The sequence below is a fragment of the Paramacrobiotus metropolitanus genome, unplaced genomic scaffold (genome assembly GCF_019649055.1).
Source record: "Paramacrobiotus metropolitanus isolate TYO unplaced genomic scaffold, Prichtersi_v1.0 Parri_scaffold0000119, whole genome shotgun sequence".
In the NCBI taxonomy this organism is placed as follows: Eukaryota; Metazoa; Tardigrada; class Eutardigrada; order Parachela; family Macrobiotidae; genus Paramacrobiotus; species Paramacrobiotus metropolitanus.
Window position 1 is genome coordinate 42,668 of NW_026570339.1, and position 13,338 is coordinate 56,005.

Here is a 13,338-nt window from a genome sequence, read left to right on the forward strand (position 1 = left end):
ATCGTCACCCTGTAAACGGTAGTCAGCTTCCGGTCAGCATCGCTGCCGACCGTGCCAACCTTTCCCCCGCTAACAGCCGACAGATCGTGATAAGGTGGATTAACCAACCCACCAGAACAGCCGTCGAACCGGCTGCTGTTACAATATATACCGCAAGAAGATCCTTCTGGCCACGTTACTGGACCGGTGCCGGTGAGATTACTTTTTTTATTATTACCAATAACAAATCTGTCTTTAAACAACAAACTTTTCTGAGGAGGGAGCCGGTGACAGCGCCCTGGTTAGTTAAATCACCTGTAGGAATTCAAAACCAACCAACTAAACTAGAAAAAAGAACAGCAGGCGGAGATATTTAGAGCGCCCTTCTCCGCTCAGGTCACAGAATGATATTATTTTGGCCCATGAAGTGCAACAGTTCGCTTAAGGCCGGGCCGAAACACCCAACGCTTCACCAAGACAAGGGCAAAAATAAAAAGTAAGTCTTTCTTCTCTGGGTATTCAAGCAGCTAGGCGTTGGTCATTTAGCAGATGTTGACGGCGCCAGACGCAAAATTCTGGTGCTGAGCCATTTGCTCATAAAACGGCAACAGTATGACCATGTGCAGCGTTGGCATGACTGCTGATCTGGCTGGATCGAGGATACTGCTCGTACGATTTGAACTGTTCATCCCCATTCCCCGGTACAATAATATTTGGAAATCCTCGATGCTGCTAATAGGTATTTTTATCCTGGCGCTAATAAACACGGGATGCTCCTGGATCCTTCCCAAGAATCCCAACGACCCAACGAGATGAGAATTCAGATCAGTGTGGGGATGAATGTAATCACAACGGGGAAGTTTGCTTTCACACGCGGAACAGCTCGTTGATCCCGTAGATGGCCACTCTGCTCCAGGCGGATATATCCACACAGCGCAGATCGACCTCGTCCCAGCATTTCGGTCTTCCGTCCGAGTGAAACCCACTGAACCTGCACAGACAGTAACAGTACTTGTAAGCGTTAGAATCACGCTCCGCTAAATCATACGGAGCGTTGACTCCATCACTTCCTGGCGATGAAATCAACGGGCGTTCGAAACGAACAGACCGAGGAGACTATGTGTACTTGTACGGCCAAATGGGATCCGCTACTAGATATTGTATAAAAGTCTATATCCAATTATGACTTACAGTAGAAGGTAGCAGCGAATGCTCTCCCAGTCGGCGGGGTAGTCGAGGGTGCGCTGCCAGCGCGCGTGGACGGCCGTGACCTTTGCCAGCATCTCCGGCGTGACCGGCGGGAAGTGCTCGTTGACGGCGCACATGAAGCGACTGGTCGTGTGCATTTTGTCGTCGCTGCAGGGCAGCAGCAGCTTGGGAATGGTGATTTGTAGTTCGTCTACGGCCAGTTCCGGCGAGACTGGCCACTGGGAGAGACGTCGCGTCCACTGGCGTTCTTGCTCTGGCAGAGGACGCCCGGGCACATCGTCATAACTGCGACCTAACTCAAAGACGTCGTACATGTGCCTACCGAACAGATTGCGCACTTGCCAGTTGTCCAGCAAGATGAAGTCGCAAGTGCCCTTGTAGTACAGTATCTTATCTGCTGGCTTAAAATGCGCCTGGTGGAAGGGTGTCACTGACAGTACATCTCGTTGCATGTCCACGTAGTCTTTGAGCACAAGTACAGGCAAACTGATCTCCAGGGCACTGAGTATCGCTTGCAGAAATGCAGGGAAGCCGGGAATGACTGCTGGCGCGAGGGCTCTTAACAGGGTGAGCGTGACGGTCGCCGAGCTGAGGGAGCGGGTGAGGAGGGAGGCCGCGCGGAAGCAGCTGTCGGAGTCGACTTGCAGATGCCAGCAGCTCTCGAAGGAGATGCTGACGTGCTCCTGCATCCGGGGATGGCCCAGCAGCAACTGCCATAAGCCACACACCCTAACAAGACACATTCCTTGTTCATCATTCACAACCACAACTATTCCGTAGACAGTAATTGTCCGATCGAACATTTGCAAAGCTGCTCGCTGGTACAAGCCTGTCGTATTTCTTGCCTAACAAGTATCTGTCGGAACGGGGAATCTGTCGTTGCGCTACCTGATAGTGTAATGCATATATATGGTGGTCGTTTCACTAGCGCTCACTGACATTCTGAGAGCTTAAAAAACTACACCTTCACACAAGAAATTAAGCGGCAGGCTTATACAGTACTGACATGCTATGCGGAAGTCGCACCGCGACAACCGCACTAGATGACCAAACCTACTCAATCGGTAGAGTGGGAATATGCTCTGGACTCCGTAAGTGGTACTACTGCCTACTTCCGCTAGGTACGAGCGGATTGCTGTGCCTAACGAAAGTTACCGAAACCCAAACACTCAGGAACTTCCCAAATGTTTAATCACCAAACTGAACGAACGAACAAACAGAACAGAACAGAACGAGATATGAACTTCCTTCTAACCTAGAGTCACACGACCTTTCAGCTAGAAACAAGCTCACAGATTTAGTTGAAGTCAGAAACTTCAGACTGATTCGTTAAACCAGAATCATGGATGGAATTAGCGATGAAATGCGTTAGATAAGAACAGCAAGTCATACGTAACGGAACAGACAACACGTACGTCATAACACGTACGTAATACGCGCAACTACGCATAGCGCGTTACCCCCACTGCTACAGAATTAACGTCCGCGTTAATCAAAGCAAACAAACAAACAAAAACCAAAATCAAAGAAAACTTGAAATCCAGGAAAGTACCGTAATCCTGGAGGATCCTTTTCATCATTCGCGTGTGGAATCCGGGTGTAACGGGGGTTCCAATGGAGGTCCAGGTTGATGAAGTTGGTGTTCCGTCCAAGTCCTCCGAGGTTCCTGGTTCCACGCGCGTCCGTTATCATCCATCCATCCAAACGTTTCGTATCCAGGTGAGGTTTTCTTCCATCCTCTCCCTCCGAAGAGCTCGAAGATCCGCAGTCCAACAGACCAAACAACCAGAAATTACCAGCTTTCTGATAAACACTGGTCAAAGCCAATCAATCAGAAAAAACCGTTCAGAACGGATAAATACCGTTCATTTATCAGCATCTTCAAGACATCAAAAAGTGGATACTTAGTTTCCACTAATTAGTACTGATAATTACCCCCACTGCAAGTTTGCACATGCAGTCAAACAATCAAACACAGTCAACCACAACCAGATCAGAAGAACCGAACGACGTGGTTCTTGCCCATGATCAAATAAACACAATCTTTATCATCCAAATTACTTTCGGATGATCGACTCAAATCCCAACTGTGAACTTCTTATCAAACAGCAAGTCAAACAGTAACTGTACTGCTGACAACTGCAGAATCAAAATGATTTTAAAATCATTTTTACAGATTTCAAACACTGCACCGTAGCACAGCGTTTTAAACATGTAGCTGCCACACCAGCGGCTACGGACAAAACATTAAGTACTTTTAAAATTCAGTACTTAATTTCTCCAAACAACAAATTTCTATATCTTTCTGATAGTTGGGCAATCAGCATCCCCTTTTCGCTGATTAATCCTGCGGTTATGAGTAAAAGCAAGTTACACTGTCAGTACAATACTGACAATAAAACAGCGGACTCACAACGTAGCAGTCGAAACTTAAACATGAGCACTACATTGCTCACATCCCGCTTCCATTTTCCACAATTCAGCATTCATCCCAGGCCAGTAATAATTCCGCAAAACATACTTACGGACTGACCAGTAATCATGCAAATTACCAGCATGATAACTCTCATGGCAGTCTCGTAACAAGTCCTGGCGGCTAACTTCCGGTACGACTACACGGTGTCTACCGTACCTACCGCCCTTGCTACGGTACACAATGCCACGATAAACATGAAAACCTTTCACGTTCTCTTTCTCATCCTGACTCATCTCCGCCTCGGGATTTTCGATCAGGAACTTCAAGCGCTTTAAGTAAGCACTGTTGCTCTGCTTCCGACGCCAACCCACACGAGCCTGAGCACCCCCACTGCGAAGCGAGTGCCTCGTCGGACAGCGTGCCGAGCTGAACTGTGACTGGGCGGCTCCGCCCCCACTGCGAGTTTCATCTCCTTCCGCAACTTGTGCACTTTTAACCTGCACATTGAAAGAATTAACTTCCGGCCTGCGCATTAGAAACGATCCCAAGCTATTACTTTCGGGATTCTTTCCCATCGACTTCTTCATCATGTATGCTTTAATCACCTGATCCGGTGGTTCCGCTGTAATCGGCTTACGCGGTTCCGAACTGGTGCACTTCTTTCCCACATGCGCACCGTGACATTTAAAACATATCGGCTGTCCATCTGGAAAATACCGTTTAGCGTAATTAATGGTAATTTGCTTACCATTATCACCAACACTCCCATCGGTCTTTTTCGTCTCATCACCAGCAGCTTTAACTGAACTGCTATCTGCATCAGCTGGCTTCCTGCCACTGAACTGCTTCGAATCAGAGTAACCAGGACCAGGGTTACTATTCCGCAGTTTATACTGCAGCTTCAATTCTGACAAAAATTCTTCAACATCCGCCACTCTTTTCTCCTCCATGTACTTGAACCAAAAGAAACGGTTCTTCTTTAAACCCTGCTTCAGATAATACACACGTTCAGATTCATTCAAATCTAACTTTTTGAACGACGTAGTGAACCAATCCACATACGAGTTCGGTGTATCGTAACTAGTAAAATGACGATCAGCAATCTTATCACGAACTGCCATTAAATCTTTCTCATCCGAGAAATGTTCCCGGAGCAACTTCTTCCATTCAGACCACTTCAACTTCTTATTAGAATCGTACTTATCCAAGTACCAGGTAAGCGCCGTACCAGTAAGGCAGCGCGACAGGCACTTACTGATGACGTCACCATCAGACCAACTGTTGTGGTTTTTACAATTATCCACACTCTGGATAAACTGCTCAACCTTATTCGTGTCTGTCTTCCCATCAAACTTTTCAGGATACATTGTATCAGTCCTGAATGCACCTTTCATTGCATCAGTAAACTTATCCATATCAAACGGAGCGGAAACAGTACTACCGCCCTTGGCTTCCTGTTCCTTTAAACGACGATCAAGTTCAGCAACCGTGGCTTCCATCTTGGCCAAAGCAATTGTGCTAACTTCTGAAATCGTTGGTGAAGGACTACGCGACTCACCCAAACATTCCTGCATGTTATGCGCACGCTCACGTAAATCCAGAAAATTTTCCAGCTTCTGGGTATCTTTGACTACAAAGACAGGCTTATGAACAGCACTGTACAGCTTTCGTACAGGTTCAGCCATATCCTGTACTACTACGCTGCGTCGACCTGCTTCAACATGCGGAACAAAGATAACGTCATCATTTACTGCATGACGTCCATTATTCTTATCAATTTTCCACTTATCAACAGCAACTTTAAATGCTGTTTGTTCAGCCAGAAAACTTGCATACTTTTTATTCAAGGCGGCCGTGCCTTCTTGAAAGCTTTTCTGCGCTTTCTCCTTCTCTAACTGGAACTTCTGCCTTTCCAGTTGCAACTTCTCACTTTCACTGTTAACATGCTCGAACGCGTCCTGCATCAGCTTTGCATCTCTCGTCCGCATGATAGTAAGCAACTTTAGGTCATCCGTCAACTTTTTTTGATGATCAACACTATCATCGTATTTTTCGACCAAATCGTTATACTTTCCGATTACTTCATCATGCTTCAAAGCGAGCGCATGGTATCGCACCTTTTCCGCATCCAGTTCTTTATGTAACTGATCAACCACAGCAGCGGTTGATGACTCATCGCTTTCCTTGCCAACTTTCTGACTGTAGTGAGCATCAGCGTTTCCATCACGCTGATCAACAGCTGCCAGTTCCGCATCGCTATCATCATCATCTCCAGTAACAACAGCTGAATAATCTGGAGCATTATTAATCTGCTCCAATACCTTATTCATTTCTGTCAGGTCCAAGTGCTTAGTTACCACGGTATCTTTCGCAGTACCACTCAAACCACTGGCAGACAGTGCATTGCCCTCACTGAGTACAACCTGCACTCCGCCGCTTTGCTGCACATTCGACCCTGGACGAGCTTTACCGCTATCTGCTGCAGACTGATCAGGCTTTTGTTGGCAAGATACTGCATCCATTTGCCATGCAGTTCAGTGCCATACTGCTGATCGTAATCGTGCAAGGTCAGGTGGATCGTTCGACGGGCGGGAATCTTCCTTCCTGCCTGAATCCACTGATCATAACCTCCAGGTTTTTTACCACCATTAAGGTCATATTCAACCCATTCCTGACTTAATTCTCCAGTACGTGGGAGAACAATTTCCCACTTCTTGCAGAAATCGCCAACCTTTTCGTCTTCGGGTAGAAACCACTGCACTGTAGGCGGGCTTAAATAATCCGCCTTCACCAGCATGGCTTCAAACTCTTCAACATTAATCATCCCTTTTCGACGGGACGGTTTACTTTTTCCCGTTGATGGCTCTTCCGGACCATCCTCATGTCCAGCGGTTAATGCTGATGGTTCAATCACTGTACCATCCATTGCACCTGCTTGACAAACAACAGACAAGTAATCCAGGTCACCGAACCCGGATGTAAGTCTGCACAAATAACACGGCTTACGCCACCACTTCTTAGTACACACCGTACTAATTACCAGTACAAGTACAGGCGGACTCCCGTCCAGCACCTGGCTCGCACTTAGGAACCGTGCCTCGCGTAACCCTCTGAGGTCACTGCGGTACACACTGCGGTCTAGCACCTGGTTCTCACTTAGGAACCTTGCCTCACGGGATTCTCTGAGAATCCACGCGGTCAACCAACACCACACAAAACGCCAAAACCAAATACCACTTACCAGACGATCCAGATTCCCAGGGGTTGTTAAAATCCGTTGGGCGCCATGACATGCTATGCGGAAGTCGCACCGCGACAACCGCACTAGATGACCAAACCTACTCAATCGGTAGAGTGGGAATATGCTCTGGACTCCGTAAGTGGTACTACTGCCTACTTCCGCTAGGTACGAGCGGATTGCTGTGCCTAACGAAAGTTACCGAAACCCAAACACTCAGGAACTTCCCAAATGTTTAATCACCAAACTGAACGAACGAACAAACAGAACAGAACAGAACGAGATATGAACTTCCTTCTAACCTAGAGTCACACGACCTTTCAGCTAGAAACAAGCTCACAGATTTAGTTGAAGTCAGAAACTTCAGACCGATTCGTTAAACCAGAATCATGGATGGAATTAGCGATGAAATGCGTTAGATAAGAACAGCAAGTCATACGTAACGGAACAGACAACACGTTACGTCATAACACGTACGTAATACGCGCAACTACGCATAGCGCGTTAGTACTGTACTCGTTGCGAATTGGTTTGCCTTGTGAAAACCATTCAATCTCGGTGCCTACGTAGCCAGTACGGAGTGCAGTAATAAGCCCTAACAATTGTAAGCTAAGCCCAAAAAACCGAATTCTGTAGAATATACTGTACATAATTAAATGTTCTCTTGTTATTTATTTTGTCCTCTTGGCACATAACCAGCATGACGCAAATCACGCAATAGTTCTGGCGGTAAAATACAGTAACCTTCGCGTTCACAGTGTCAGTCTGATGGTGATTTTTACGGAGTTCGACGTGTACTCGGTGTAAACCTGTCAAACCGTCGTACGCGTTCAACGTGTGCTTCCAGAATAGCGCTGGTGAAAACTGACGGCAGTGACCCGCTACCGTCACTGCCTTTGGAAAACAGTAAGTACTGTACTGTACGCGATCACAGAGAAATCCCCATTCCGGCATTCCCCACCGTACCGTTTGGCTCTCATCTGTGAGTGCAGGTCCAAATGGGACAAGATGTCGCTCAGCAGCCAGGGCGTCAAATCACTCAGCATCGCCGCATCAATGTCCACATCTAAGCAAGGAACACATTAATTTCCACAATCATGCAGTAAAGTAACTACTACAACAAAGTACAACTTCACGGTTTAACTGGCTACAGTGGCGGGTGCATCTTCTCGAGACAACCTTCTAAACTGTGATCATAACTTGCGGCAAAAATCCGCAGGACTGACTGCCAGCAAAGGATGCCAGTAAAAAGAGCTGCGGCGTGCATTTTCTCGGGAAGCAGCTTTAGCGGTTGTGGATGATACGAGGTGGCTGCAGTGGTCATGTTGTTATAGATTCCCTTATAATAAAGTGGACCGCTAGCCGTTGAATTTTTATTTTGGTCGCTTTCCATAATTTATAATTTGATTTGCCAAGTTTTCTTTCTATGCCCTTGTAGAGAATTCTCTTATCTTTATGAGGATGTATTGCAACAAACAGTAAGTAAGACTTGCTTTAAGTTGACTTGCTTTAACCAAGAGCGGGTAAACGCTCATCGAGTGTATTGTGTGTAACGGGTACAACTGCTGGCCGAGATAACTTGCTGCGGGGGAAATGTAAGTAACACGCCGCTCAATGCTCACCGGTTTCCACAGCCACGGCCACGGGCACACTGTCCATGCAGCTGGTGTGGAGCGCTGCAGCGGGTGCATGTAGCGGCGGAAGCAGGGCGCGGCTGGCCAGATGCGTCTCCAAGACTGCGGGCAGGCTGGCGGCCATCCAGCGTGCCGATCTCGATTGCGCGTCCTTGTCCTTGGCCAGTCCGACGACGATGATGGTGCAGCCCTCGTCTGCGATGCGCAAATGAAACCGGCAGCAGTCGTCCAGAGGTTCATCCTCGACCAGACTGTACTGGCCAGGCAGAGCGTCACGCAGATGCTTGATGATGCGAAACTTATCGGAAGGTTCGCTGAGCAGGGCGCGGGCGCGGGCGCGCGCAAAGGGAATCCAGTGCTTGGTGTACAGCACACCGCTGACGCTGGCCCGCTCCGGCTCCGGCGAGGATGGAGCGCTGGCGCTGGGGGGCAATGCACTGGCCAGCTGGTTGGGATGGACCACCTCCACACAGGGACGAGCGCCGCTGCCGCTGCCGCTGCCGCTGCTGGACACGTCGGTTCGGATGCAAAACAGATGACACCCAAAGTCACAAGCCCATTTGCAAGCCTGGAACGACTCCAGCATAACGGCTGGTCGGAAGCGAAACGGCCCATTCTCGTCATCGCGCAGTGCCGCCAGTATGGGCGCATTTCGGCCAAATCTCCCCTGCAGCTCGTCGTAGTACGTCGGCAGTGGCCAGACGTCCTGCATGGGCAGCCAGCGAGCGGGGGCGGTTGTGGCGTTGAAGTGGATGAAGGCGCGCCCGCATTCGCCGTCCGTGTCGATATCCTGAATGTAGCCCAGCCACCAAATGTCGCCATCGATATCGTTAACGTTGGCGTCACGGCGGCGGATGCGGGCGGCGACCGTGTTGCAGTAGCTCATTTGACTGCCATCGGCCAATAACGGCTGATACAGATACCGCGGCCGCGGCAGCAGCACCGCATCCTCCAGCCTGTCCGCAAGGGCCTGCAGAACAAGTGCAGCGTTGTCACTATCCACCACACGATAGAATTACGATTTACGAAGCCATCTCCCTTCAGTTTTTCAACTTGTTGAAAGAAATGCATGTGTACAATTCAAAATTGAAGGGCTGTGTCATACCTACAAGCTTCAAGCATCGTAAGGTCTCCAGTTCCAACCACTTAATTAAATTTTTATGGCCAGTTTAATTAGAGTTAACTTCCGGTTCACATGTGATAAACTGATACGACACGCATTCCTGAAGTTGTTCTGAGATGTACGTACGAATCTGAGATAAAAACGTGTGCAGACTTCACACTAGACTTTCTGAGCCAAAGTGCCTGACATTCTGACAATAAGGCATAAACTAAGTAATACTGTACAATATTTCTGGTCTTATACGCTAAAATTCTGTATTAGTACTGTATTATTGGTATCTCCATATCTGTATCGAAACCATTGCTAGAGCCTAGAGGGTAGTGTGTTTATATTGTAAGACTAAGAGTCTAAGACCATGTGTTCAGTTTTTAATGCTCGTAAAGAACAACTTCAAAACCAAGGTAAATCCTCAACTGAAGAAATTCCGATGCCAAGCAGCCCAAGCGAATAACTTACCGCACCGGCGACACAGGAATTTGTACTTTCTTCCATGGTAAAAAGGGATCAAATCAAAGGCCGAGAGCCGAAGATGTAGATACAGAATATTAATTACGCAGATCCATTCGATATTCGCTCGTTTCTAACAATAATTGCAAGTGACAGTCTCAGATGCTCAGACTGATGTTGTAAAATTATGTTGCACCACGTTGTAATTCTAACAAATACGTTGATTCTCTGTAAAATTACGTTGTACCACAGGCATATGCCAAAATATAAATATAAATAAACAGGTTCATTTGATTATAATTGTTGAGCGAAGCTCGCTTTGTACATATTGAGAAATAAAATCAAGGAAAAAACAGGTAAAAATATAATAATGTTCAACAGTTCAAGGTTCATCACGACGATCACACGCTTATTTATTTCTTTGATTATTTATTTATTAACACGCACATGTGCTCTCCCTGCCTAGTATCTAGCGAAGGTAGCGCTTCGTACGCTTGCTCACCCGCACGAGGTGGCTGTGTGCAGATACGCGTGACGGAATAGCTAATAAGCCAGCGTGTTAAGGAAAATGGCCGGGTACATACTACATAGCGTCAAAAAAGGGATACATACACTGTCTAAAACTGTAGTTACGAGTGTAGTATTCGCGCACTCCGAATCACTTTTTTCTAATACTTTATGTCATTCTAAAGCTAAATGATTTGTATACATGGTTTTGAAAACCGTTGGCGCGCGCAACATCCGGTTGCCGATATATGGCGTACTAAAATGGGCGAAAATGCATTGTTGGGTACCAAATGTCTGATTATTAGTTATAAGTTATTGCCCGATCTTTTTGAAACTTTGCTGTAAAAGGCACATGACTCGAACCAATATCAAATCCGTAGCAGTTTTTCCCGCTTTTAGAATGAATTTCGAAAATTTTAATATTCATTGTACAGTTATGGTAAAGTCACAGCCCAATAATCTACTGTAACTGGGCTGTGGTAAAGTGATATGAACCCGTATCTCGGCAACCGGATGTTGCGCGCGCAAACGGTTTTCAGAACAAAGTACACGAATCATTAAGCTTTACCGTAGAATGACATAACCTATTAGAAAAAAGGTTTTCGGAGGGCGCGAAAGCGAAAGTTTTAGTGCATGAATCCCATTTTTGACACCATATACCGGGCCATTTCCCTTAGTATTGCAACAGCTGGTTCGTGTTTGTGTTTGATTCCGTTCTTCCAAATTGAGTCATCGACAGCACTTCTCAGCCATCACTGCTGCAAATACTACCCTCTCACCCGTTCAACACTGTGTCGTCCACAATCGGCCCTTGGTTCTAATTTCTCGCAGGAAAACAGGATGTGATAATCCGGCGCTTCTAACAATAACTTCTGTGCTTGGCATCCCTGAAATTCAATGTGCTTTACAAATATCAAATCGCTGCTGCAGGATGAATGATATGATCTGCATAATCGTGTTGTTCCGCGCGGGCATTAGTCAGCAGAGAATTATTCTTTTACTTGTACAGTACCTGCTGACGTATTCTTTTCTGTACCTATTAGCTGCTTTTAAATTTCTACTCAAATCTGTTGATCTGTCTTAAGCATTTACATTAGCATATCATTGGTTTTTGTGCGACCAGATTGCAAGTCCCGTCGGGGTTGTTTGCTCTTGTGCCGTAATAATAACCGTGTTGCGGCAATCTTTAAAAGTTACATATGATATGTAACATATCACAGAACGGCCGTCTTGTCACTACCGCTGCCGTGTGATATAAAAAAGCATCACTGGCCTTCTTTTTACCAGATCCTTGCGAAAAAAAATCACATATGCATCAGCACCATCACATACGTACACAAAAGGTAGTAAAAGAAAGGAAAGTAGACTGTCTCATTCATGTGGCAACTTGAACCATATGCATCTTGACCAGTTTGACCAACTCTGCCCTCTCCTGTGTCTTTTGATAAGAAGTAGAGAGGTTTGCAGGTGTTCCAGACCTATCGGTTCAAAAAGGCGAGTTAGGCGGGATGCAGAGCTAAACAGCGAACGGTCATCACACAAGAATGGGTCTGATTCAAACCGCTTACCATTTTTATAGCGTTTGCGATGATAAGCCTCGGTGATATGTGGCGGTTTGAGAGTCATCGCAACACGGTTAATAGTAATGTAACAGATGACAGCCGAGGGGTCACGAGTGAGCTTTATTGACAAATAAAGGGAATACAAGTACTGCGTAATAGCAGGAAGAAAGAACAAAGCACGTCTGGCTGAATCCAGCAAGTGGTTGCTAAACGGGTTCTTGAGCATCTGTCTAGATGTGAAAGAATATACCAATTGCGCCAAAACACGAATCGCGACATACTTACATCGAAGTTCACCCTTTACATACTTACATCGAAGCTCGAAAAAGGCTTGATTGGCTGGGCTTCGATGTAGGTCCATTTTCGCTCGAAGTCTGTCGCGGGGCGTTGACGAAAACCGTTACACAGATAGGCGTACCTTGTAACGGGTCTAAGCGACACCCAGTTACTTACAAACTTCGTGTTTCTGCGATTTTGATTTGCTGGTCAACATTTTGAGTTAGATCGAGGCTGCCCACCGCCAATAGAAAAATTCGAAATCTCGTGGTTTCTCTCCATACTTGCCGCTGCCAGTGCAGTTAACAACAAGAAACACAGTAAAACAACGCGTTCTACTGTTTTGTTTTTATTTTCGAAGTTCGTATTTGCTTTTTTATTACTTTTATTTTCAGTTTCTTTATTAAAATGGAGATTTAAAGTGGTAATGCTGACACCTTTATGTCCATAGCAGGGAAGCCTGTATTTCTGGGATTCCAGAGAAAAATGGTTTATTTACAGTACTATACTGTTTAGCCCGATGAGTTCTTACCTTTGGGATTTTTCTTAACATCAGCTTTGATTATTGTCGACGTGCGTATTACAATTCGCTAGGAAGGCCAAAACGTGCGTAATACCTGTTTGGCCTTCTTTGATGATTTGTGATATTCTCGACATAGATTGTTGGCACCGTATCGCAGGGAACCCTGCTTGCTGGCTATCCAGCCGTAGCTGATGTTGAAGTGAAGTGAAGTGAAGTTTATTGTCCTTGCAACGGAGCGGTTGCCCCCTCTAGGCTTCAGACAGTAGAAAGAAAACAGAGTTTAGTAAGAACATCGAAAAATAACAATAAAACATGAAGGTCATTTTGACATTACGTAAAAAAAGCAGGAAAAAAAATACGCAGAAATCAAGCTTTAGCCATAATCGCATGAACAGGCAGAAAGAAAGTCAGTGCTTTTGTTACG

At 46.2% G+C, this 13,338-nt stretch overlaps 2 protein-coding genes across 4 annotated transcripts; both read right to left on the reverse strand.

The window, feature by feature from the left end:
• Positions 1-200: 200 nt before the first annotated feature.
• LOC129598297 (uncharacterized) lies at positions 201-10,407 on the reverse strand. The gene is made up of 5 exons (XM_055496126.1): positions 10,056-10,407; positions 8,465-9,446; positions 7,809-7,908; positions 1,171-1,917; positions 201-970 (listed from the first exon to the last, which is right to left on the reverse strand). The coding sequence occupies exons 1-5, from the start codon at positions 10,089-10,091 to the stop codon at positions 847-849; spliced, it is 1,989 nt and encodes a 662-aa protein (XP_055352101.1). The 5' UTR covers positions 10,092-10,407; the 3' UTR covers positions 201-846.
• LOC129598296 (uncharacterized) lies at positions 1,964-7,718 on the reverse strand. Of its 3 annotated transcripts, XM_055496124.1 has the most exons (3): positions 4,210-7,718; positions 3,602-4,101; positions 1,964-3,535 (listed from the first exon to the last, which is right to left on the reverse strand). In XM_055496124.1, the coding sequence occupies exons 1-2, from the start codon at positions 6,124-6,126 to the stop codon at positions 3,619-3,621; spliced, it is 2,400 nt and encodes a 799-aa protein (XP_055352099.1). In that variant the 5' UTR covers positions 6,127-7,718; the 3' UTR covers positions 1,964-3,535; positions 3,602-3,618. The 3 variants fall into 3 exon arrangements, with proteins under 3 accessions (XP_055352099.1, XP_055352097.1, XP_055352100.1); XM_055496122.1 differs by having other exon boundaries at positions 1,964-4,101; XM_055496125.1 differs by lacking the exon at positions 1,964-3,535 and having other exon boundaries at positions 3,968-4,101; positions 4,161-7,718.
• Positions 10,408-13,338: the final 2,931 nt, after the last annotated feature.